This window comes from Theropithecus gelada, chromosome 6 (genome assembly GCF_003255815.1).
Source record: "Theropithecus gelada isolate Dixy chromosome 6, Tgel_1.0, whole genome shotgun sequence".
Classification (NCBI taxonomy): domain Eukaryota; kingdom Metazoa; phylum Chordata; class Mammalia; order Primates; family Cercopithecidae; genus Theropithecus; species Theropithecus gelada.
Genome location: NC_037673.1, coordinates 168284391 through 168311189, shown reverse-complemented (window position 1 = coordinate 168311189; position 26799 = coordinate 168284391). Strand labels below are relative to the sequence as shown.

Genomic DNA, 26799 nt, shown 5'->3' with positions numbered 1-26799 from the left:
GAATCGGAGAACACACAGCTGGTGTCCGCTGCATGTGTAGGGGGAAAACCCCCACATTTGGTCACAGACGTCTTCTGTGTTGATGACTGTGCTATGAGAACAGAGGAAAAACAAGGTTTGAAAGTTATTCTTCAACAGCAAGCTTTTTGTACTATATACATTGGTGTGGCCCTTTATACATCCACACCTTTCATGTAAGAATCTAGACGTCTGACTTGGCCTGAAGGATCAGCGGCTCTGGCCCCACGGGCCCTATTCCCTCACAGGCTCTGTGCGCCATGCTGGGTGTGGTTGCCCCTCTACATCGGCACACGCTCCCTGGTTTGCCCTGCCCCGGCCAGGTGACCACTCTGGATGCATGCTCCTTCCTGGTACGAGATAGGAGCAGATGGTTCCAGTGCTACGGGAAGGCATGTGGAGACAAGGGAGGTGCGGGAGGCTGTGGGGCTGTGTTCCGTTTTCCTTGTGTTTCTTGAGCTGCTTCTTTCTTCCTGGACTTGGGGTTGGGTTGTCTCTGGTGGAATCTTTAGCACTGCAGCTGTCGTGGCCTCTGTCCCCGTCATGATAACACCTACCCGTGTCTGGCATTCCACATGCATGATCTCATGTGATTGGCCTCCCACCTCCTTCGGGTAGACAGGATAGCAGTGATTCACTCAGTCATTCATTCATACACCAACACACGTTTCCCCAGGGAGCACCGACTGTGTGCCAGGCAGTTTAGGTGCTGGGGCACAGACACAAAGGCCTGCCCTCTGGAAATTGGAAATTTACATTCTACAGGGGGCGGGGAGGAGAGGGAGGCAGACAACAGACAATAAAAGTAAGGCGTATAGTATGTGAGTTGGTGACGTGTGCTGTGGACAACAGATGGACGCCACGCAGTGTGTGTGTATGCGCAGTGTTTTATTGTCCTGTGGGAGGTGTGAGCTTGCCCAGGACTCCTGTTGTTTCTCCAGCCTTGCATGGGGCAGGCGCTGGTGCAGGGCTGTCTCTAAGCGTGGTGATTTCGGTTTCCAGCATGGACACAGCATGGACATGCTACTGTCCAGTACTCACTGGACGCTGGGTTCTGAGCTACAGGCTTTCCCTGTGTGATCCCATGTGATCACAACCAGGGAGGCAGCCTCTACCATCACCCCCACTTTATAGATGAGCAAACTGAAGCTTGGATCTCCGAAGTTACTTGTCCCAAGGTCATTCTGTTAGCGTCTGGCCAGAACTGGGATCCAGGTGTGTCTGGCCCCGGAGTGGAAACCCAGTGCTCACCTTGGTTCACGCGGGTACTTTGGTTCTTTGGAGACATATGTCCCTTGAGTAATGAATCCGGGAAGGCTGGGGGTTGCCCTTAGGGAAGTAGTTCTTCCCTGGCTTCCTGAGCGGGCTCTGAGTGGGCCAGCGCATGCTCTGCCTGCAGTGGCCACCATCCCGCACTGCCACCCCCTCTCTTGGTTTGAGTCCTACCTGTCCCTCAAGGATCAACTCAAAGGTTACAAAACCTTTAGCAATTTGAGTTGAATGTGCCACCTTCTAGCAGCTTGTGTGCTTTTCCCTGTCCCTTCTTATATTTGTCCTGGGTTTTGTGAGTCCATCTCCTGACCTCCTCCCTGGGGGTCACTTCCCTCAGGGCAGGGGCATGGGCCTGGCTCCTTCCCCTTTGTGTCCAGCACTGTTCTTAGCGGAGCTGGCTTTAGAGAACAGTGGCCAGAGAGACAGACGGTCAAATGGATGAAAAAATGTCCCTGCAGACACACAACTGCCTTTGCCTCTTTGCTAGGGCTGAAGTCCGTTTAGCGTCTGCACAGAGTCTGATCTTAGCCCTGATCTTGGCATTTCTGGAAGATGGGATGGACTCAAGCTCAGGGGACTTTGACCGCAGAGCCAGTGCGTGCGACCTGTGGGCCAGATAGTACCCAAGGGAGTGAGGCCACCTGAAATGGAATCGCCTTGGTTCCATCCTGAGGTGCCTTGGGACTTGGGCACGCATGGTTAGGTGTGGAACCACTTGAGTCTCTGCATCTGTAAAAGGGGTGGCGTGTATCTAAGTCATCCCTGAGATGATCCCTCCCCTTTGCCTTGGCAGGACTCCCTCCACCGCGCCCCATGGCACATACACACTTAGGAACCTGAAGGTCACTCCCTCTGTTCCAGATGCCCTTGCCCGTGGGTGAACTCAGTTCACCCTGCTCAAGGGCAGCCCTAATTCCTTCCCCAGGCTTCCTTCAAATGTGGTGGGTGAGGCCGGGGGTGGAGGAACACGGCCGGCCGGCCCAGCGTTCCTGGGAGGCCTGGGGGTGTAGGCTGCCTCGTCAATGGCAGCATTGTTTGTCCTGGAGCTCAGAGATGGGGAGATTCTGGGACTCCACCCACAGCAGCTGGCTGCTGATATGCTGAGGACATTTCTGTGTTGACTGTTGTGTTTTTTGGTGTCTGCCTCCAGGGACTTGCTTTGCAGGCGGAGGCCTTGGTTGGATAACTTTTGTCTTCTGGGCTGTATCGGGGAGGCTAAGGAAGTTCCCAGCACCGCCCCACTGACAGCGTCTCTCAGTTCAGGGAGGCCTGGGGGGCTGATGGCCATTCCTACCTCTGCCTCCGCAGGAAGAAACAAGCCCAGAGATGGAAAGCGGCTTGCCCATGGCTACACAGTTAGGCTGTCTGTGTGTCTTGGAGTAGGACTAGCCTTGGTCTGTACCCTGGTTCTGTCACTTATGAGCTGAGTGGCTTTGGGGAAGCCCCTTCCCCACAAAACCTCAGTTTCCCCATCTGTAAAACAGGAATATGTGTAGTTGCTCATGAGATTAAGTGAAGGCATGCTTAGCAGACACTTAGCGCCGTGCCAGGTATGCACTAGCGGCTCAGTAATGGCAGCCATCATCTCCTCTCTCTTCGTTGGCAGTAGAGGGAGGCACTCACTTGCCTTTGTCCTGCTTCGTTTGCACAATCTGGCTGTCATCTCTGTTAGCCATCTTTTGGCTGTTCTGCCCTGATTTCTGGGTATCTTAAGGCTACTGAAATTTTTCATTCACGTTTATTCATTCATTTATTCAGCAAACACTTACGATGATGTACTAGGTCCTGGGCTTTCATAATGGGTCATATGAAGGGAGTTTTCCAGACTTAAACTGCTTCTTCAAGGATCAAGTGACTTCTGTCACTTTGAACCTACACAGTCCACGTTGCAAATGACCTTATCGTTGTTGAGAGCTTCATTTTCCAAATGGGAAAACAGCAGAGGCTCAGAGCAGGAAAGAGGTCAGGACAGCCCCACAGAAGGACGGTGGCAGACCCAGGACCATGTCCATATCTCCTGGCTGTGGCTTATTTAATTTGAGTTCTAGGAGTTTTGCTAACATTTATTTATTGAGCACCTTTGTGTACCCAGGACATGCTCTTGGCCTCAGGAAAGCCCGGGGAGGTGAGGGGACCCAGGCTCAGAGCACGGTGTGGTCACTGGGTATTGATGCCTCACCTCTGGAGTGAATGTGCCTTAATTTTCTTGCTTTCTTTTTTCTTTTTCTTTCTTTCTTTCTTTCTTTTTTTTTTTTTGAGATAGTGTCTTGCTGTGTTGCTCAGCCTGGAGTGCAGTGGCACGATCTCGCCTCACCGCAGCCTCTGCCTCCCAGTTCAAGCGATTCTCCTGCCTCAGCCTCCCGAGTAGCTGGGATTATAGACATGTGCCACCACACCTGGCTGACTTTTGTATTTTTGGTAGAGACAGGGTTTGGCCTTGTTGCCCAGGCTGGTCTCGAACTCCTGAGCTCATAAGCCACTGCACCTAGCACTCGGTTTTCTCTTGAGGACAGCTGGGGCTGGGACAGTGCTAACCCAATTCCTGCTGGCCCTACTGCCTATGGGCTGTGAAAGTTAATGTCTAAACCTTGTAGATGGTTCAGGCTCAGCCTTATCTGGGCTGGGACATCCTGGCTTCCTTATCTCTGGTGAGCAAGCTCACTGGTATGTGTGTGCTGACCAGCAGGGCCCAGAGAGGGCTGCAGCGAAGAGACAGAGTGGCCTTTTCCCCACCCGCCCGAGGGCTGGGACCCAGCCTGTTTGTGGCTTCCTCCTTGAGGCATGAGGAGGGATGGGGTGCTTAATAGATCTCTGCCCCTTATCTGTGACCTTAATCTTCCTGAGCCTTAGTTTCCCCGTACGTAAAATGGGAATAAAATAATACCTAGTGCTGGTAATACTTGATAACATTTATCAGGCATTGACTGACTGTGTATCAGGCAATGTCTTTTGTTCTGACATACATTATCCTACCTAATCCTCACAATAAATCTTATGAGGTCCAGGCGTTTTTAGGATACCTACCTCAAATAGTGAGTGTGAGATAATCCATGGAAAGCACTTAGCCTACGGCCTGGCACAGAGTAAGCTCTCAAATTGCATTAGGTGTCGTGAATGGGGATACCGAGGCTGTCCCAGGTTAACGTGCTAACTGCCTGCCTTGTGGGGATTTCAAGGACATGACGTAAAACCGTAGAACGCCTGCACACGTTGTATTTTCTTTGTGCGCATTACTTAGAAGGGCAGAAATCAGCTTGGCACAGCGCTTTGGTGTCAATATTTATTCCCAGAGGATTGGTCTGGTGGAGAAGAGAGATTGTAAAATCCTGGCTCTGTCAGTCCTGAGCAGTGCTCAGCTGATTCCTCATTTGCTCAAAAGATGTTTGTGTAGTAGTCAGCCCCACGGCAGCTCTAAGTGGACACTGTGCCAAGAAGGCGAATAATTACTTAAATTGAGGCGTGCAGGTCTAATGCTGGGCGCGTGACGTGTGCTGTCTCATTTATCCCCTCCTGGCAGGTAGAGATAACCACCCAGACCCAGAGATTGGCCTCCTTAATGGGAACTCCCGGGAGACAGAAGCTGTTTCTTCACTGCTGCATTCCCAGCAGATAAAACAATGCCTGGTACAGGGCAGGTGCCTGATACATTTATGAATGGATGAACGAGTTACCTTAGAGGTGATGCGGCCTGCCAGGATCACGTAGCAAGGCTCCAACCCTTACACGGCACCACGACAGCTGCTCAGTCTAAACTGATGGGGGTCATGGAACACAGGTGTCCAGTTTCCTTTGGCCTTCAGCCAGAGAAGAAAGCCGGCGATTACAGGCTGCTGTGACATCCCCCATCAGACACCCTCTGAGAGTGCCTGTGGGCTGAGGTCGCCAGGGAAACAAGGAGCTCCTGGGTGCAGAGACCACACCTCTGACGAGAGGGCCCAGATAGAGCAGGCACCTCCCTTACCAGAATGTGTTACCTGTATCCCAGCCCTTGCAGGACCACCTTCTTTTTCTCTCTTTTAAATTGTTTTTTGAGACAGGGTCTAGCTCTGTCACCTAGGCTGGAATGTATGTAGTGGCACAATTGGCTCACTGCAACCTCTGATTCCTGGGCGCAAACCATCCTCCCACCTCAGACCCCTGAGTAGCTAGGACCACAGGCACGCACCACCATGCCTGGCTAGATTTTTTTTTTTTTTTTTTTGTATTTTTTGTAGAGACGGGTGTCTCACTTTGTTGCCCAGGCTGGTCTCGAACTCCTGAGCTCAAGCAGTCTTCCCACCTTGACCTCCCAGAGTGCTGGGATTACAGGCATGAGCCACCGCGCCTCGCCCTAAATTGTATTTTATTGTGATAAGAACACTTAATGTGAGACTACCCTTTAAACACATTTTAACGTGTACAGCACATTGTTACAGACGTAGGTATAGTGTTGTCCAGCAGATCTCCCTCCGGAGCTTATTCATCTGGCTTAACTGAAACTTGGTGCCCAGTAATGAGTAACTCCCCATTTCCCCCACATTAGCCCCTGGCAACCGCCATTCCACTCTTGATTCTAGGAGTTTGACTGTTTTACCAGATTCCTCATTTAAGTGGAATCTGCAGTACTTGTCTCTCCGTGACTGGCTTATTTCATGTAGCGTAATGTCCTCAGGGTTCATTCATATTGTCTCACTTTGCAGAATTTCCTTCTTAAGGCAGAACAGGGATCCATGATGTGTACATAGCACATTTTCTTTATCCATTCATCTGTCGGTGGACATTTAGGTTGTTTCTACATCTTGGCTTTTATGAATAGAGCTGCGATAAACATGGGGGTGCAGGTATCTCTTCAGGATCCTGCTTTTAATGCTTTTGGATAAATACCCAGGCGTGGCATTACTGGATCATATAGTAGTTCTATTTTTATTATTTATTATTTATTTATTTATTTTTGAGACAGAATCTTGCTCAATTGCCCAGGCTAGAGTGCAGTGGCATGATCTTGGCTCACTGCAACCTCTGCCTCCCGGGTTCAAGCAATTCTCCTGCCTCAGCCTCCTGAGTAGCTGGGATTACAGGCATGCGCCACCACTCCAGGCTAATTTTTGTATTTTTAGTAGAGACGAGGTTTTGTCATGTTGGCCAGGCTGGTCTCGAACTCCTGACCCCAGGTGATCCACCCGCCTTGGCCTCCCAAAGTGCCAGGATTACAGGCATGCACCACCACACCTGGCCAAGTAGTTCTGTTTTTAATTTTTGAGGAACTTCCATACTGTTTTCTATAGCAGCTGCACCGTTTTGTATACCCACCAACAGTGTGCAAGTGCTCCCTTTTCTTCACATTCTCATCAACACGTGTCATCTTTGGTCTTCTTGATGATAGCCATTTTTACAGGTGTAAGATGATCGCTCACTGTGGTTTTGATTTGCCTTTCCGTGATGATTAGTGATGTTGAGCATCTTTTTATTTACCTGTTGGACATTTGTATGTCGTCTTTGAAGAGGTGTCCATTCAAGTCCTTCATTCATTTTTTAATTGGGATATTAGGGTTTTTTTGCAGTTGAGTTGTAGGAGTTCCTTATGTATTTTGGAGATTAACCCCATGTTAAATATATGGTTTGCAAATATTTCTCCCCATTTTGTAGGCTGCCTTTTCATTCTACTGATTGTTTCCTTTGCTGTGCGGAACTTTTTAGTTTAATGTGTCCCACTTGTTTATTTTTGGGTTTTTTGTTGTTGTTGTTGTTGTTGTTGTTTTTGCCTGTGCTTTTGGTGTAATATCCATGAAATCATTGCCAAGATCGATGTTATGAAGCTTTTCCCCTATGATTTCTTCCAGGAGTTTTATGACACATTTATATGTGTCATCTTTAATTTCTTAAGTTTAACACTTAACTTTTTAATTCATTTTGAGTTGATTTTTGTGTATGGGGTAAGGTAAGGCTCCAGCTTTTCTCTCTTTAATGTATATCCAGTTTTCCCAGCTCCATTTATCAAAAAGACTGTTCCTTCCTTATTGATTGGTCTTGTTGGCATCCTTGCCAAAACCCATTTGACTATGTATGTGAAGGTTTATTTCTGAACTCCCTTTCTCTCTCTCTCTCTCTCTTTTTTTTTTTTTTTTTTTTTAGAGATGGGGTCTCACTATATTCAGGCTGGTCTTGAATTCCTGGGCTCAAGCAATCCTCTCACCTTGGCCTCCCAAGGTGCTGAGATTACAAGTGTGAGCCACTATGCCCAGCCTTATTTCTGGACTCTCTATTCTGTTCTCTTGATCGATATGTCTGTCTTTATGCCAATACCACACTGTATTGATTACTGTAGCATTGTAGTACATTTTGAAATCTGGAAGTGTGCGACCTCCACCTTTGTTTTTCTTTTTCAAAATTGTTTTGGCTATTTAGGATCCCTTGAGATTCCATGAATATTTTAGGATAGATTTTTCTGTTTCTGTAAAGGCTGCCATCAGGATTTGACAGGCATTACACTCCATCTGTAGATCGTGTTGAGTAGTATTGACATCTTAACAATATTAAGTCTTCAATCCATAAACCTGGGATGTCTTTCATTTATATGTGTCATAATTTTTTTTTTTTTTTTTTTTTTGAGATGGAGTCTTGCTCTGTCGCCTAGGCTGGGGTGCAGGGGCATGATTTCGGCTCACTGCAAGCTCCGCCTCCCAGGTTCACACCATTCTCCTGCCTCAGCCTCCCGAGTAGCTGGGACTACAGGCACCCGCCACCATGTCTGGCTGATTTTTTGTATTTTTTTAGTAGGGACGGGGTTTTACTGTATTAGCCAGAATGGTCTCGATCTCCTGAACTCCTGATCCGTCCGCCTTGGCCTCCAAAGTGCTGGGATTACAGGTGTGAGCCACCGCGCCTGGCCAATCTTTAATTTTTTTTTGCAACAATTTATAGTTTTCAGTGCATAGGACTTTTGCCTCCTTTTTAAAGTTTATTTCTTCTTAAGTTTTTAGGAATACTATATACATATTCCTAAGTATATTCATTTTTTTGATGCTGTTGTAAATTGAATTTTTTGTTTATTCATTGTTAGTATGTAGAAACACAATTGATTTTTGTATGCTTATTTCATACCTGCAACTAAAGGTGTTTATTAATTCTAACTTTTTTGCATAATCTTTAGCGTTTTCAACATATAAGATTATGTTGTATACCAACAGAAGTAATTTTATTGGCTGGGCGCAGTGGCTCACGCCTGTAATCCCAGCACTTTGGGAGGCCAAGGCGGGTGGATCACAAGGTCAGGAGTTCGAGACCAGCCTGGCCAATATGGTGAAACCCCCTCTCTACTAAAAATACAAAAAAATTAGCCAGGCATTGTGACGCATGTCTGTAATTCCAGCTCCTCGGGAGGCTGAAGCAGGAGAACTGCTTGAACCCGGGAGGTCGAAGTTGCAGTGAGCCAAGATTGTACCACCGCCCTCAGGCCTGGGTGACAGAGTGAGATTCCATCTCAATTAAAAAAAATAATAATAATTTTATTTCTCCTTTCCAATTTAGATGTCTTTTATTTCATTTTGTTGCCTAAGTGCACTGGCTAGGACTCCCAGTGCTATGTTGTATAGGAGTGGTGAGCGTGGGCATTTTTGCCTTGTTGCTGATCTTGTAGGAAAAGCTTTCAGTCATTCACCATTAAGTGCGATGTTAACTGTGCATTTTTAATATATGGCCTTTAATATATGGCCTTTTTTTTTTTTTTTGAGACAGAGTCTCACTTTGTTGCCCAGGCTGGAGTGCAGTGGTGCGATCTTACCTCACTACATGCTCCGCCTCCTGGATTCACACCATTCTCCTGCCTCAGCCTGAGTAGCTGGGACTACAGGCGCCTGCCACCATGCCTGACTAAATTTTCTTTTTCTTTTTTTATTTTTAGTAGAGATGGGGTTTCACCGTGTTAGCCAGGATGGTCTCAATCTCCTGACCTTGTGATATGCCTGCCTCGGCCTCCCAAAGTGCTGAGATTATAGGTGTGAGCCACTGCACCCGGCCCAGTATACAACCTTTTAATATAAGACCTTTGTATACGTTGAGGTTGTTTTCTTCAATTTTGTTTGTTGAGTATTTCTCATAAAGTGGTGTTTAACTTTGCCAAATGCTTTTTCTGCTTTAATTGAGATGATCATGTGGTTTTTTTAAATCTCCTTTCATCGTGTTAATGTGGTATATTACGTTGATAGGTTTTTGTGTGTTGAACCATCCTTACATTCCAGGAGTAAATCCCCCTTGGTCATGGTGTAATCTCTCTTTTAATATTTGAATATGATTTGCAAGTGTTTTGTTGAGTATCTTTGCATCAGTATGATAGAGGCATTCAAACCAGAGTGACTTCATCTTGAATAGGGGCTGGGTAAAATGAGGCTGAGGCCTGCTGGATCACTTTCTCAGGAGGTTAGGTATTCTTAGCCATAAGATGTTTATGGTTAAGGGAACAGAAACAGACCCAGGATGTAACAGACCCAGGAAGTATCCTGATGTCCTGATATCTTAAGAACAAAAACATTCCTAGTTTTAAAATAAGTCTCACTTTAAAGATAATAATATATGAACAGTGAGAACACATGGACATTGGGAGGGGAACATCACACACCGGGGCCTGTTGGGGGGTTGGGGGACTAGGGGAGGGATAGCATTAGGAGAAATATCTAATGTAGATGATGGGTTGATGGGTGCAGCAAACCACCATGGCATGTATACCTACGTAACAAACCTACGTGTTCTGCACATGTATCCCATAACTTAAAGTATAATTTTAAAAAAATAAAGATAATAATAAAGGCTCTTGTGAAAGACAGTAGTTACACAAAGATTAGCAATCCTTTATCACAAACCCTTGTAGTAGAGCACATCTCCTCCATGATTTTTATTACCTTTTATATAAGTAAGCATTGTACCTAGGTGGGCACGTTCCTCCTCTTATTTTTTGGAATGCCATGCTCTGCCTATGGAATAGCTATTCTTTCACTTCTTTACTTTATTTATTTATTTATTGCTCTGTCGCCCAGGCTGGAGTACAGTGGGGCGATCTTGGTTCTCTGCAAGCTCCGCCTCCTGAGTTCACGCCATTCTCCTGCCTCAGCCTCCCGAGTAGCTGGGACTGCAGGTGCCCACCACTACGCCCGGCTAAGTTTTTGTATTTTTAATAGAGATGGGGTTTCACCATGTTGGCCAGGCTGGTCTCGAACTCCTGACCTCACGTGATCCACTCGCCTTGGCTTCCCAAAGTGCTGGGATGACAGGCATGAGCCACCGCGCCCAGCCTGTTTGGAGGTTTTAAATTACTGTTCAGTCTCCTTAGAAGTTACATCTGTTCAGATCTTCTGTTTCTTCATGATTCAGGCTTGCCAGGTTGTGTTTCTAGGAATTTTTCTATGTCATCTAGTTTATCCAATTTGTTGTCATACAGTTGTTCATAGTACTCTCTGATAGTCCTTTCTGTCAAATCAGTAGTAATATGTCCCCTGTTTCATTTCTGATTGTAGTAATTTGAGGGTTTTTTTCTTTTTCTTTTTCTTTCTTTTGTTTATTTATTTATTTATTTTTTGAGACAGAGTCTCACTCTGTTGCCTAGGCTGGAGTGCAGTGATGTGAGCACGGCTCACTGTAACCCCTGCCTCGTGGGTTCAAGCGATTCTTCTGCCTCAGCCACCCAAGTAGCTGGGATTACAGGCGTGCGCCACCAAGCCTGGCTAGTTTTTGTATTTTTAGTAGAGACAGGATTTCTCTATGTTGGCCAGGCTGGTCTCAAATGCCTGACCTCAGGTGATCCACCTGCCTTGGCCTCCCAAAGTGCTGGGATTACAGGCGTGAGCCAGCGTGCCTGGCCATAATTTGAGTTTTTATCTTAGTCTGTTCAGCTAATGAACATATTTTAAAAATTCTTTTGAGTCTGTATCTAGGAGGGAATTGCCATTTGGATCAATGGTAATGCTACGTTTAACATATTGAGGAACTGCTGGACTCTTTCCCAAAGTGCCTGGACTGCACATTTTACATTACCACCATCAGCGTATGAAGGTTCCAATTTCTCCATATTCCTGCCAACACTTACTGTTGTTTATCTTTTGTTTTTTGAGATGGCGTCTCGCTCTGTCTCCCAAGCTGGAGTTCAGTGACGTGATCTTGGCTCACTGCAACCTCTGCCTCCTGGGTTCAAATGATTCTTTTGTCTCAGCCTCCCAAGTAACTGGGACTACAGGCGTGTGCCACCACAGCTAATTTTTGTATTTTTATTAGAGACTCCTGACCTCAGGTGATCCACCCATCTCAGCCTCCCAAAGTGCTGGGATTACAGACATGAGCCACCTTGCCTGGCCTTGTTGTTCATGTTTTTAATTCTAAGCATTCTAGCATGTGTGAAGTGGTATCTCATTTTGGTTTTGATTAGTGTTTCCCTAATGACTAGTAATGTTAAGCGTCTTTTCGTATGCTTATTGGCCATTTGTACATCTTTGGAAAAACATCTATTCAAATCTTTTGCCTATTTTAAGATTGGGTTATTTACTCTTTTATTGTTGAGTGCTATGAGTTCTTTATGTATTCTGGATACTGGTCCTTTATCAGATATATGATTTGCAAATATTTTCCATTTATGGCTTTCTTTTTCTTTCTTTTTTTTTTTTTTTTTTTTTTTGAGACAGAGTCTTGTTCGTTCTCCCAGACTGGAGTGCAGTGGCACAGTCATTGCACACTGCATTCTCGACCTCCTAAGCTTAAACAATCCTTCCACCTCAGCCCCCCAAGTATCTGGGACCACAGGTGTGTGCCACCATGCCCAGCTAATTAAAATTTTTTTCCTTTTTTTTTTTTTTTTTTGGTAAAGATGAGGTCTCCCTATGTTGCCCAGGCTGGTCTCAAACTCCTGGGCTCAAGTGATCCTCCCACCTCAGCCTCCCAGAATGCTGAGATTACAGGCGTGAGCCATTGCACCCAGCCTTTGTTTTCTTGATATTGTCCTTTGATGCACAATATGCTTAATGTTGATGGAGTCCAGTGTATCTATTTTTTCTTTGGTTGCTTGTGCTTTTGGTGTCATTTTTATCCATCTGGTCTTTTACTAACCCCCATATACCCTTTGACACATATTTAGAGGTCCTCAAAGTTTTTATTTAAAGATGGGAGGGTATGGAAATAATTTTTAAAAACACACTCATTGGAACAGACTGCAGTACTGTCTTTAATAATGAAGATTCCCAAAGCTTCTATGTGAATACTCAGGGCTTCTCAAACCATCTCTTGGTAAAGACTGATGAGGATGATCATACATCCTACTGAAGCCTCTTGCTCTGTGGTTTGAGGCAAGAGAAAAAGGAACACTGATGATGAAATTTAGGATAACAAGGAGCATAAAAGAGACAGTACTTCTGCCAGTTTGCCCCCAAGCTTCTCTACCGTCTTACAGTGTATTTTGTTAAGGGGAGGAGAGATGTGGTCCCAGGGTCCAGGCCTCTTGCTCATATAAATTCCCATTAAGCAGTAGTTATCAAAATGTGACCAGGGGTCCAGCAACAGCAGCAGCATCTGAGCACTTGTTAGAAACCAGATTCTTGGACCTTACTTCAGACCCACTGAATCAGAAGCTGTAGGGTGGGACCCAGTGATCTGTTTTAACAAGCAGTCTGCTGAACGTTCAAGTTCGAGAGCCACTGGTGTCGCATTTTCAGCTGGTACAACCTGGAGTCTGCCTCCTGGAGAATGTGATTACTCATCATCTCCTGCCAAGTGTGGGATCAGGTACTTCTGGTAACAAGTGACAGCAAACCTTAAACTAACCTACTGAACAACTGCAGAAATTAATTCGTTTGCATATTCTGCCTAAAAAGTCAGTAGGGAGCAGGCTTGTTCTCCATTTTCCTGTGATTCTCTGTCTTCCTCTGTGTATTAGCTTTGTCTTCACACCCACTTCTCTTGTGGTTGCAGCGTGGCTTCCTGCAACCATCAGAGCAGTGTGCTTCCTGATTAGCTCCAGAGTGAGATGACATGGCATTCTACACCAGCAAGCACAATTCAGCAGCTTAGCTCTGATGACACCAGCCCTGAATCAGGGCAAGAGGCAGAAAATTTTTCTGACTGGCTTAGTACCCTGCTTCTACCCCTCCCTTGCAGGGGATGGGTAAGTCCTACCCAGTTCTCATGGCTGTTTCACAAAGGGGAAGGAAGAAATGCTGTATGTGGAGGGGGAGGTAGCCATGGTGCCCAGAACACCAGGACTCATGAAATGGCCTCTTTGCTGTTTGTCCCAAACCCACTGTTTTTTCTTTCTTTAATAATGCATCCAGGGGGATCTTTCTGAAGCAAAAGCCTGTCTACAACACCCCTTGCTTAAACCCTTTGGTGTATCTCCTCAGACACACACACACACACACACACACACAGCTCTCCAGATTAGGTTCACACTTTGAGATGTTCAAGTTCTAGTTCTAGTTGACCTCCAGCCTGCTGGATTCCCATCCTTTGGAACCCCATGGAATGCTCCATCATTACCCCCTTCCACGCTTTTCCGTGCTGTCCCACCTCTGCTTCTGTCTTCTGCCAGGAATGCTTTTACCCTTCCCCGTGTGGTAAATTCACCCTTTAAAACTCAGCCTGGATATCTGCTTCCTCTGGGATAGCTCTAAGGCAGGTTAATGACTGTGTCCACAGGCTGCTGGGTTACACAGTCACCATGTGCCTGCACCACTCATCCTACATCTCTCTCAGCTGGTGATCTTGGAGCAGGGACCTGTTTGATTCTCCTGGGTCCTCAGTCCCCAGGCTTGCCATGCACTAGGAGCTCAGCTAGTGCTGGTTGATCACATACTACTTTTGTGGTCCCTGCTGTTGCCTAGCAAAGTAGAGCCCCTGGTAGACACTCAGTTGATACTTACCAGTGCACTAAACTGACCACAAACCTCAGTTCTTCAGGTCCTGGGAAAACCCTGAGCCACCTGCAAATATAGGCTGCCTATGCCCTTGACAGGTTCAAGGAATCAGTCCTTGGCACTGGAGCGGGCTTCATTCACTTTGGACTTGGTGAGGGCTTAGAGGCCTTTAGCTTTGAATCCTGAGGAGCCTCCCTTTATCCAGGAAGCAGGGGGCTGGACCACTGGGACCTTCATCAGAAGAATAGATATATCTGTAGTAGGTTATTCTAGGCCAGTTCTTTCCATTAAAAACAAACAAAAAACAAAAAAACAACTAAGCCAGGTGCGGTGGCTCACACCTGTAATCCCAGCACTTTGGTAGGCTGAGGCGGGCGGATCAGGAGATCGAGACCATCCTGGCTGACATGGTGAAACCCCGTCTCTACTAAAAATACAAAAAAAATTAGCTGGGCCTGGTGGCCGGCGCCTGTAGTCCCAGCTACTCGGGAGGCTGAGGCAGGAGAATGGTGTGAACTCGGGAAGTGGAGCTTGCAGTGAGCCGAGATCGTGCTATTGCACTCCAGCCTGTCATCCCTCTGCACCCGCTCTGTCGCCCAGGCTGGAGTGCTGTGGTGCCGATCTCGGCTCACTGCAGGCTCTGCCTCCTGGGTTCACGCCAGTCTCCTGCCTCAGCCTCCCAAGTAGCTGGGACTACAGGTGCCTGCCACCATGCCAGGCTAATTTTTTGTATTTTTAGTAGAAATGGGGTTTCACCGTGTTAGCCAGGGTGGTCTCAATCTCCTGACCTTGTGATTCACCCGCCTCGACCTCCCAAAGTGCTGGGATTACAGGCGTGAGCCACAGTGCCCGGCCGCCTCTAGCCCTTTTATAATCAGCACTAATTCATTCATGAGGGTGGAGCCCTCATGATCTAAACACCTCCCATTACTGTTGGCCCCACCTCCCAACACTGGGGATTCAGTTTCCAACACGTGCCTTCTGGGAGACACATTCAACTATTATTTTATCGGTTACTATTGAGACTATTGTTTTATTAATTAAATCCCATGTATTTCTGCAAAAAACCCAGACAAGTTTATAATACCAGTCCCCTGTAGTCCTCCAGCCACTGATAAGAAGGTAAAAATGTTAAGACCCAGATACTAAAAAAAGCAAGTAAGACCTGGGAGTCAAACCAAGGCTGAGGAACTTCACCCAGAGCTTCCTAGCAGCCAAGGCAAAAAAATAAATAAATAAATAAAAGGGAAACTCAAGGGGTTGTGGAGCTCTTGAACTGCAGAAGAGGAAGCAAGCCAGGTTGTCAGAATGCATGAGCTTTCCTAATGCTGACCTCTGGAGAGGGCATAGGGACCTTGTGTAAGAGTGTTGTGTAAGGGACAGTTTCACTGAAAGATGCAGGAACTGCCTAGGTTTTGTCACTTCTCATACTGACTCTTTAAGAACAGCTGATGGCGGCCGGGTGCGTGGCTCACGCCTGGAATCCCAGCACTTTGGGAGGCCGAGGTGGGCGGATTGCGAGGTCAGGAGATCGAGACCATCCTGGCTAACATGGTGAAACCCCATCTCTACTAAAAATACAAAAAATTAGCCGGGCGTGGTGGCGGATGCCTGTGGTCCCAGCTACTCGGGAGACTGAGGCAGGAGAATGGCATGAACCTGGGAGGCGGAGCTTGCAGTGAGCCGAGATAGTGCCACTATGCTCCAGACTGGGAGACAGAGCAAGACTCCGTCTCAAAAAAAAAAAAACAGCTGATGGCATGTCCATAAATTTTAGTTCTCAAAAATAAATACATAAATAAATTGTAGTTCTGGGAAAGCATTTCTTTGTTTTATTTTGTTTTCCCTGGGAATCAGACTGAGAGGAAGGCATAGTTTTGTAGGAAGCCTAAGTAACATGTTCTAAGCATGAAACTTTCTGGTGATTTCATTTGTTAGAGATTTAACAAACACATATTAACTGTGTGGCTTTCATGCTGTTCTCTCATGTAAGGAATCTCATTTTAACTTTCTCAATGAAGTTGGAGGCAAGAGATTATTAGGCCATTTTACAGATGGGGCAGGGAGATTGACTTATCCAGGGTCACATAGTCAATTAAGTGGCACACCAGGACTCGACCCCAAGTTTACAACATTTTCCTTTGTGTTGGCACCTTGTTGGAGAAGGGGGAAGTGTCTGACCTGGTTACATATCCACGGTGTATTAGGACTGGGTCTTTTTTTTTGAGACAGAGTCGCACTCTGTCACCCAGACTGGAATGCAGTGGTGTGATCTTGGCTCGCTGCAACCTCCACCCTCCGCCTCCTGGGTTCAAATGATTTTCCTGCCTCAGCCTCCTGAGTAGCTGGGATTACAGGCACCTGCCACCATGCCTGGCTACTTTTTGTATTTTTAGTAGAGACGGGGTTTCACCATGTTGGCCAGGCTGGTCTCAAACTCGCGACCTCAGGTGTTCTGCCTGCCTCGGCTTCCCAATGTGCTGGGATTACAGGAGTGAGCCACTGCCCCCAGCCTAGGACTGGGTCTTTATAAGTACCACCTCATCTGTTCCTTACAGTAAATCCGAGAGCCACGTAATATTAGTCCATTTTACAGAGAGGATTGGAAGTTGTCCAAGGCCATACAGGTGGTAGGTGTTAGGGAAGCTAAGCAGGGGTTCCCAACCAGGGCTTGGTGATGGAACTTCAGGATATGCAAGGATTCAATAGAATGGCACAGGAACGTTTCTGGGTGAGAGGGGAGAGGATGGCTTTCATGGCGCCTCAAAACCAAACAAAAATAAATGAGAAAAACAGACCCATGAACTCAAAGAAAGAATCATAGTGACAGCTCACACAACTGAGTCCCAACCTGGAACCAGGCACCTGGCAAGGCCTGGATGAGCTTATCATTCCCATGAGGGTTAGGGTGTATCATCCCCATCTCACAGGCCGCCCAGCTAGTAGGTGGCCTTGCATGGTGACTAAGTTTTGCCTCTTCTCCATCATCACCTCTTGTGACTTGGTTTTTTTCTAGCAGTTAGTAGAATTTTTCTTCCTCTTTTGTGGAGCTGAGAATTACTACAAGGCAGAATGATACGCTGTGCTTCAGAAGGTCATTGCCTTCCTGTTTCCAAGTCACCTCTGTCTGTTCCCTTGCCTCTGGGAACAAGCTGGTTGGATGGTGGTTGGGTAAGAGTGAACAAATGAATGGACGAATGAATGAGTGAACAAGCGGATGGAGGAAGTACCACTTCCTTGGCATTCAGGATCAGCATGCATGCATGGATCCATTTCTGATGACTTTATTCAAGGCTGACAGGTCACTGTAGTGTTAGAGAGAAGTCTTGGGGAAGCTGAGTTCAGGCCCGTTCATGACCAGGCAGGACCAGAGTGACCCAGAAAGCCTCCGTCCTCCTCAGCAGGCAGTGGCGTGGAAGTGGGCCGTGCCGCCTTCCACAGCTCTCTGCCATGGCATGCAGCCCTCCACAGCATGTGGCTAGCCTGGCAGGGCCTGGAATGGTTGCTACCCCTGGAACCTAGTATCTCTAGTATCCTTGGCCCATGTTGAAGTCCCCTGTTTCATCTACTGTGGTTTCTTGCATCCCAGCCCGGCTTATACCCCTAGTGTAGCCCGGTGGTGGGGTCCCAGTTCAGAGCAGCGGCATCAGCAGCCCCATTTTCCAGCTGAGGACACAGTCTCAGAGGATTGAAGTGACCTGTCCACGGCCACACTAGTGAGTGGTGGACCTGGGCCATGGGCCCAGCCGTGGCTGGCCCAAAAGCCACACATCACCACATCCTCATAGGACCCACATGACCTCAGGGTCATATTTACATTGCCAGGAGGCCCCTGGAAGGTAAGCCACAAACTGGAGGCCTCATCAGATTCCTGAGTCTGCTCCACCCTCCTCTGGCTGGAGAGCAGTCTCTGGTCCAGCTGGACCATGGCTGAGGGTTTCTTTCCTGTTTAGAGAGAGCATGGGTCTTCTGGACTGCCCCACTCTCCGGGGCCTCTGCTAAGCTGGGTTGAAGGAACTTCACAACAAGCAGGGGCCAGGAGCTGGAAGCTCAGAGGTGATTCTGCCTGTCCTGAAGTTTGTGACGCCATCCCCCTTCCTCAACCACCTGTAGCCCTACTTTAAGAAAAAAGAGGTCAGGCAGGGTGGCTCACACTTGTAATCCCAGCACTTTGGGAGGCCAGGGTGGGCAGATCACCTGCGGTCAGATGTTCGAGACCAGCCTGGCCAACATGGTGAAACCTCATCTCAACTAAAAATACAAATATTAGCCAGGTGTGGTGGCAGATGCCTTTAATCCCAGCTACTCAGGAGGCTGAGGCAGGAGAATCACTGGAACCTAAGAGGCAGAGCCAAGATTGCACCATTGCATGCTAGCCTGGGCGACAAGAGCGAGACTCTGTCTAAAAAAAAAAAAAAAGAGAGAGAGAGAGAAAGAAAGCGAAAAGAAAAAGCAAAAGCATCTATGCAAAGAGCCCAGAGTGGGCCAGAAAGAGTGAGAATGGGAGTGAACCAGGGCTGGAAGAGCCTTTCTACTGTAATCGTCCTTTCTGTCCCTCCACTAAGCTGGGAGCCCCTTGAGGGCCTGGACCTGGCTGTTCTCCCAGGGCCTGCAGCCTGTCAGTGTATGATGAATGAATGAATGACCTGAGGGTTTGGAGCTCTGCTTCCAGTCCAGGAACAATCTCTATGGCCTTGGTCAGTTACATCCCCTTTCTTGGCCTCAGTTTCTCCATCTGAGCTGATCTTCGAGGCCCTGGTGTTCTGCGCCAGCAAGGTCCAGGGCTCTGGAAGATGGAGGGAGCCTGAGACAGGCGCTGGGATTCTGAGAGGACGTGGCCAGCTTGGCCGGGGGGAAGGCGTCCTGAGGTTCTTGGCTGTGGAGCACAGGAAACAGGGCAGCTGGCAGGTGGGCACCAGGCGCACAGGTGGGAGCGAGGAGGGAGGGTGTGGGCTTGGCTGAAGAGACCGTTTGCTGAAGCTTCGGGTCTTCAAAGCAACTTAGTTTTCCTTCTTCAGAAAATGAAGCACTCAAGCAACTCCTCTGGGTGTCAGAGCCTCCTGTGAGGGTTGAGGCCCACTGGGGCAGGGGGACGGGTTCCCAAGGCAGGAGCAGGAGGGGCTGAGGAGCAGGGGCACCCAGGCATTGGGCATATTGGACCCTGCCTCGCTGTGCCTTGTGGGGTTCCATCTCAACGGCTAGGCAGCCCCACTCATTGTCACTTTGCCCTGTGTTTTCTGCAGATCATGATTGAGTTCTGTCCAGGGGGAGCCGTGGACGCCATCATGCTGGGTGAGTCTTACTTGATTCATTGCATTGCCGGGACCAGACCACACGTTTGGAGTCCTGAGCCTGACTGGTGGACGGCTCTGTCTAGGGAACTGGGACCTCCATTCTCCCACTCCATCAGTTCCCATGGCCTCTTTGAGCACCTCTCTGCTTTGTCTGCTTTTAGGAGCAGGGTTTGGGTTCTTTTTTTTCTTTCTTTTTTTGAGACAGAGTCTTGCTCTGCTGCCCAAGCTGGAGTGCAGTGGTGCGATCTCAGCTCACTCACTGCAGCCCCTGCCTCCTGGGTTCAAATGACTCTCCTGCCTCAGCCTCCCAAGTAGCCTGGGATTACAGGTGTGTGCCACCACACACAGCTTGTTTTTGTATTTTTAGTAGAGACGGGGGTTTGGGTTCTTGAAGAGAATGCAGGACATTCGCTGGAAGACCGTCACTCCCTATTCCAGAAGCCGTGTGTCCTTGAACTGGCCACTCTCCCTCTTGAGGCCTCTTGACCTAAGATGGGTGTGATGCCTTCTTTGCTGGACCCCACAGCACTCTCAAGAGGTGAAACCGAGATACCCATGGAAGGTTGTTGAAAAGTGGGGATACCCGCACATTCAGTAAATGCTCTGTGGGGACAGTGTCAGGTCTCAATGTCCTGGGCAAGCTTGAGCAGTAACAATGACGATGACCACAGTGAAATGTTAGTAGTGGCCATTCCTTTGTGAATAGTCACTATATGCCAGAGAGTGTGGTAGCCACGTTCCCATATGTGGTCCTCCTCTAATCCTCAGGTATAAAATCAGGAAGAGTATTTTATTTATTTATTTATTTATTTTGAGATGGAGTCTCGTTCTCTTGCCCAGGCTGGAGTGCGGTGGCGCAATCTCAGCTCACTATAATCTCCACCTCCCAGGTTCAGGTGATTCTCCTGCCCCAGCCTCTCAAGTAGCTGTGACTATAAGTGGCTACCACCACGCCCAGCTAATTTTTGTATGTTAGTAGTGATGGGGTTTCACCATGTTGGCCAGACTGGTCTCGAACTCCTGACCTCGGGTGATCCACCCACCTCGGCCTCCCAAAGTGCTGGAATGACAGGTAAGTATCACATTTATTTTTGATTGGGCTGACACTTGAAAGGTTAAGGGACTCACCCAGATCACACAGCAGAGCTGTGAACCCAGGTCTGGCTGACCCACTCCTAACCATGGCCCGTCCCACAACATCCCCGGCTCATGCCACCCTGCATGGAGTGCAGAGAGGCTGAGGAGAGGCCTGGAAGGTTGAGTGACATGTCAAGGATTCTGGGATGGCCCAGAAGAGGAGAGGTGCTCAGTGTAATGTCATACCATTCAAGGTATTTTCCCTGAGTTTACCTCAGGAGGGAGCCAATCGTAATCCTGACACAGTCTTCAGTGCCATAAACCTGAATGTTGAAATCCCAAAAGAGCAAAATGCCCAAAGTCTCAAATCCTGTCAAGTACAATCCTGAAAGATCAAAATCCCAAAAATATAATTCTAAAAAACTTTTTTTTTGATTCTTGGTATTTATTTATATTTTAAAGGGGAATTTGAGAAACATAAAAACATGAAGGTGCTTCACAGGCCACTTTACACTGTCAAATAGTCAGTAATAACGTACATATTTTGCATGCATAAACAGCTATACCAAGGATGGTTGCACAGGTGTAACAGTTATGAACAGACTGGCCAGGTGCGGTGGCTCACGCCTGTAGTCCCAGCACTTTGGGAGGCCGAGGTGGGCAGATCACCTGAGGCCACAAGTTTGAGACCAGCCTGGCCAACGTGGCAAAACCCCATCTCTACTAAATATATGAAAATTAGATGGGCGTGGTGGCAGGCGCCTGTAATCTCAGTTACTTGGGAGGCTGAGGCAAGAGAATCACTTGAACCCAGGAGGTAAAGGTTGCAGTGAGCCGAGATGATGCCACTGCACTCCAGCCGGGGTGACAGAGCGAGACTCCATCTCAAAGAAAAAGAATGATGAGCAGATGACCCGCACCCATAAAGAAATAGGTCAAAAAGGGAAATGTATAAATGCATATCACCAGGGTTGGTGATTGTGGACACACAGCTTTATAGCTGTTGTCTGAAATACTGTAATGAACAACCGAAGCCTGTTGGTGAGATCGACCAAAACCCTCAGCGGCTCACTAGGGCATATGCAGATGCCGAAAGAGCCGGAATCTGGAGAAAGTTTATCTTTCACAAATGCAGATGTACCAAAAGGACATCCCTATATTCACTGAGGAACTTTCAACATTTTTACATACATGCACAATGCTTACACACCGGCAATGCCGAGATAATACACTTTCAGAGAGTCAAATTGGCAACAAACGCATAAAAGGAATTAGAACTCTCTCCAAGTCTCTACACCATTTATACCTGCAGCATCGAAAATGATGTGAAGATGAAATACATAGCATAGTGAATTGCAAAAAGTAATGCTGACTATTTAAAACAGTGGGGAAATATAGACGTATGTTTATTTATATATGCTAAAGACCATTTAGTTTTTTCAAATTTAACATAGGACCAAGTGTATTGCAGGGAGAGATTATGGGCAGTTGCACGGAGACCGTTCGTAAGAGTTGGCCTAACAGGATACGACTATCCTGTGATTGAGATTTTTAGGATTTTAGACTTTAGGGATTTTGATCTTTGGGGATTTCAACATTTGGGATTATGGTATTTGAGATTATGTCTTTTAGGATTATGATCCAAACCCATGTCAGGAATGTGTGAAATTTACAGTAGTCCATCCCCATCCCGGGCTGTAGAAATGTTGGACCCACAGGGGCTCGCGCGGTGCCTCACGCCTGTAATCCCAGCACTTTGGAAGGCCGAGGTGGGTGGATCACGAGGTCAGGAGATCAAGACCATCCTGGCTAACACAGTGAAACCTTGTCTCTACTAAAAATACAAAAAAATAGCCGGGAGTGGTGGTGGGCACCTGTAGTCCCAGCTACTCAGGAGGCTGAAGCAGGAGAATGGCGTGAACCTGGGAGGCGGTGCTTGCAGTGAGCAGAGATTGCGCCACTGCACTACAGCCTGGGGGACAGAGCGAGACTCTGTCTCAAAAAAAAAGGAAATGTAGGACCCACAAGCCTTCGTTACAGCGCCACTTACTGCCCCATCAAGTTCCCAGGTAGACAACAGTATGGGGGAGGATACGTGGCACATGCTATATGGCTCTTGGGTGTGCCTTCTCTCAGCAGGCAGGCACTGCCTTTGAAGATTATCATTTGGGAGATAGAATCTAACAGTATAAAAGTGATAATCTGGTATGAATTGAGACTTTAGGTTATAAGGAGCCAAAATACTCCAAACTTGTTTAGGTGGGGGAAAGGTGGGGGATGTGGGAGGTGGAATTTATTTGCACAAATAACTGAAGACTTCAAGGATGGCTAGCTTCAGGCACAGCTTGTTCCAGGAGTTTTAAAGAGTTATAATAAGGGGTGGAGTGTGGTGGCTCACACCTGTAATCCTAGCACTTTGGCAGGCCGAGGCAGGTGGATCACTTTGAGCTCAGGAGTTTGAGACCAGCCTGGGCAACAGGGCAAAACCCCGTCTCTACAAAAAATACAAAAATGAGCTGGGCATTAGTGGTTTGCGCCTGTAAGCCCAGCTACTTGGGAGGCTGAGGCTGGAGGATTGCTTGAGCCCAGGAAGCAGAGGTTGCAGTGAACTAAGATCATGCCAGTGCACTCTAGCCCAGGTGACAGAGTGAGACCCTGCCTCAAAAAAAAAAAATAAAAATAATAATAATAAATAGTTATGATATGGACTTGATTTCTTTATCCAACTCTTGGCCCCCTATCCTCTGTGTTAGCCCCATTCTCATGCTGGTTTTCTGCCCTGGATGACAAGATGGCGTGGGAGCTCCAGCCATCACATCTGAATTCCAAGCAGCAGGATGGAAGACAAGAGGGTAGAATAACCACCTATCCCTACCCCACACTGAAGACTCTTTTAAAGAGACTTCAGAAAAGCTCCACGTGACACCTTGATTTATGTCTCATTGGCTGTAGCATATCACACACAGCTGGAATGGAGGCTGGGGAATGTGGTTTTTTTAGCTGGGTAGCCATATGTTCTGACACCAAAAAAAGAAGGGGGAAATGGAAGCCAGCTACCACCCTCTGTGTCCCCTGGTATGCAGCTTAACTGAATGAGCTTAGCTGGAGGGGAGTATCAGAGATGGAAAAGGCATTGAAGTGTACTGTGTCCTCGACCTCATTCACAGCTGGGGCGTGACCGTAGACTACAGCTCAGCCAGCAGATAAACCCTGCTCTGGCTCCCGTTCCAGTTCTCCTCGTGGCCCTGACTGCTCCAGCCCTAGGCAGCTTTCCCCATGTTGGTGGCAGCAGTTAAAGGAACATTTTGGAAATCGTGATGTATGAAGAGAAGCTGAAATGGGAACAGCCGACAGGTTCAGAGCCAGGTCCTCGTTGCAGCTGTGTGTTTAGAGTTGACTTTCCTGCAGATGCCTGCCCTGCTTAGAGGGGCTTTCTGCTCCTCCATCCATCTCCCCTTTGCCCTGCATGGCGGGGAAGCATTACTGGCCTGAGCTTGGGGCCCAGGGGTCCATTCCCTGATGTCCATTCCAGGTTCCTCTTTTTGGAGGCTTTGGGGCACAGGACTGGCCCTTTTGTGAGAGGGAGAGAATGCCCACGTGGTATGTCACCGTGGGGCCATTCTGTGTAACACCCAGGGCCTCTTCTGATTGGAATGGATATGGTTGGCCATGCCTTGCTGGCTACTAAACATCTTGGGTCTCCACCCTCTTATCGTGGAAAGGAGGAGAGGCTAGGATTAGATGTGGTGTCAAAGGGGACTTTGCAGTGTTGTAGTTTCTTTAATAAGGAGAAGGTATTCATGCATTGCTGTGTAATTAAAAACTGTTTCTAAAAATGTATTGGGGCCGGGCGCGGTGGCTCAAGCCTGTAATCCCAGCACTTTGGGAGGCCGAGACGGGTGGATCACAAGGTCAGGAGATCAAGACCATCCTGGCTAACACGGTGAAACCCCGTCTCTACTAAAAAAATACAAAAAACTAGCCGGGCGAGGTGGCGGGCGCCTGTAGTCCCAGCTACTCGGGAGGCTGAGGCAGGAGAATGGCGGGAACCCGGGAGGCAGAGCTTGCAGTGAGCCGAGATCCGGCCACTGCACTCCAGCCTTGGCGACAGAGCGAGACTCCGTCTCAAAAAAAAAAAAAAAAAAAAAATGTATTGGACTCAAAAGGCTGCATATTGTATGATTCCAATTATATGACACTTTAGAAAAAGTCAAGGCCATAGGCATAGAAAACAAATTAGTGATTACATAGGGACTGGAAACGGGAAGAGTTTGCTACAAAGGTCACAGGGGAAACTTGGAGGATGATGGATGGATTTTGTATCTAAATTGTGATGGGGGTTCCATGACTGAATATGTTTGTCAAAATTTATAAAACTGTATACCTTTAAAAAAGTGAATTTTTTCCATATGTAAATTATACCTCAATAATTCTGACTTTAAAAAGTGTTTCAGGCTGGGCATGGTGGGTCACGCCTGTAATGCCAGCACTTTGGGAGGCTGCGGCGGGTGGATCATGAGGTCAGGAGTTCAAGACCAGCCTGGCCAAGACAGTGAAAGCCCATCTGTACTAAAAATACAAAAATTAGCTGGGTACGGCGGCAGGTCCCTGTAATCCCAGCTACTCGGGAGGCTGAGGCAGGAGAATCATTTGAACCCAGGTGGCAGAGGTTGCAGTGAGCCAAGATCATGCCACTGAATTCCAGCCTGGGTGACAGAGACTCCATCTCAAAAAAAAAAAAAAAAAAAAAAAAAAGCATTAGCTAGGCATAGTGGCACATGCCTGTAATCCCAGCACTTTGGGAAACCAAGGTAGGAGATTGCTTGCGGCTAGAAGTCCAAGACTACCAGCTTGGACAATGTAGTGAGACTCTGTCTCCACAAAACAAAAAATTATTTATTTATTTATTTTGAGACAGAGTTTCGCTCTTGTTGCCCAGGCAACAATTGTGCAATGGCGCAATCTCGGCTCACTGCAACCTCCGCCTCCTGGATTCAATCGATTCTTCTGCCTCAGCCTCCCAAGTAGCTGGGATTACAGGCACGTGCCACCACACCTGGCTAATTTTGTATTTTTAGTGGAGACGGGGTTTCTCCATGTTGGTCAGGCTGGTCTTGAACTCCCAATCTCAGGTGATCCTCCTGCCTCGGCCTCCCAAAGTACTGGGATTACAGGCGTGAGCCACCACGCCCAGCCAAAAAAATTTTTTTATAAACTAGCTGAGTGCGGTGGCACACACCTGTGGTTCCAGCTACTCAGGAGGCTGAGGTCGGAAGATTGCTTGAGCCTGGGAGGTCGAGGCTGCAGTGGGCCATGATCCACTGCACTCCAGCCTGGGCAACAGAGTGGGACCCCATCTCAAACAAACAAAACAAAATTAGGCTGGGCACAGTGGCTCACGCCTGTAATCCCAGCACTTTGGGAGGCCGAGGTGGGTAGATCACCTGAGGTCAGGAGTTCAAAATCAACCTGGCCAACATGGTGAAACCCCGTCTCTACCAATAATACAAAAAAATTAGCCCGGCATAGTGGCACATGCCTGTCATCCCAGCTACTAGGGCGGCTGAGGCAGGAGAATCGCTTGAACCCAGGAGGTGGAGGTTGTAGTGAGCCAAGGTCATGCTACTGCACTCCAGCCTAGGCAACACAGCAAGACTTGAGAAAGAAAGAAAGAAAGAGAGAGAGAGAGAGAAAGACAGAAAGAGAGAGGGAGAGAGGGAGGGAAGGAGGGAGGGAGAAAGAGAGAGAAAGAGAGAAAGGAGGGAGGAAGGAAGGAGGGAAGGGAGGAGGGAAGGAAGGAGGGAGGGAAGGAGGAAAGGAAGGAGGGAAGGAAGGAGGGAGGGAAGGAGAGAAGGAAGGAAGGAGGGAGGGAAGGAAGGAGGGAGGGAAGGAAGGAGGGAGGGAAGGAAGGAAGGAGGGAAGGAAGGAGGGAGGGAAGGAGGGAAGGAAGGAGGGAGGGAAGGAGGGAAGGAAGGAGGGCGGGAAGGAGGGAAGGAAGGAGGGAGGGAAGGAAGGAGGGAGGGAAGGAGGGAAGGAAGGAAGGAGGGAGGGAGGGAAGGAGGGAAGGAAGGAGGGAGGGAGGAAGGAGGGAAGGAAGGAGGGAGGGAAGGAGGGAAGGAAGGAAGGAGGGAGGGAAGGAAGGAGGGAGGGAAGGAGAGAAAGAAGGAAGGAGGGAGGGAGGGAAGGAGGGAAGGAAGGAGGGAAGGAAGGAAGGAGGGAGGGAAGGAGAGAAAGAAGGAAGGAGGGAGGGAGGGAAGGAGGGAAGGAAGGAGGGA

The 26799-nt window shown here is 47.9% G+C and overlaps 1 protein-coding gene across 2 annotated transcripts in view; it reads left to right on the top strand.

The window, feature by feature from the left end:
• The window catches only part of STK10 (serine/threonine kinase 10), a 152374-nt gene that overhangs the window by 45460 nt on the left and 80115 nt on the right, over nucleotides 1-26799 (top strand). For both annotated transcript variants that reach the window (XM_025388215.1, XM_025388216.1), the window contains exon 3: nucleotides 19397-19445. In XM_025388215.1, coding sequence (XP_025244000.1) covers nucleotides 19397-19445 — 49 coding nt within the window. The remainder of the gene's footprint in view (nucleotides 1-19396; nucleotides 19446-26799) is intronic.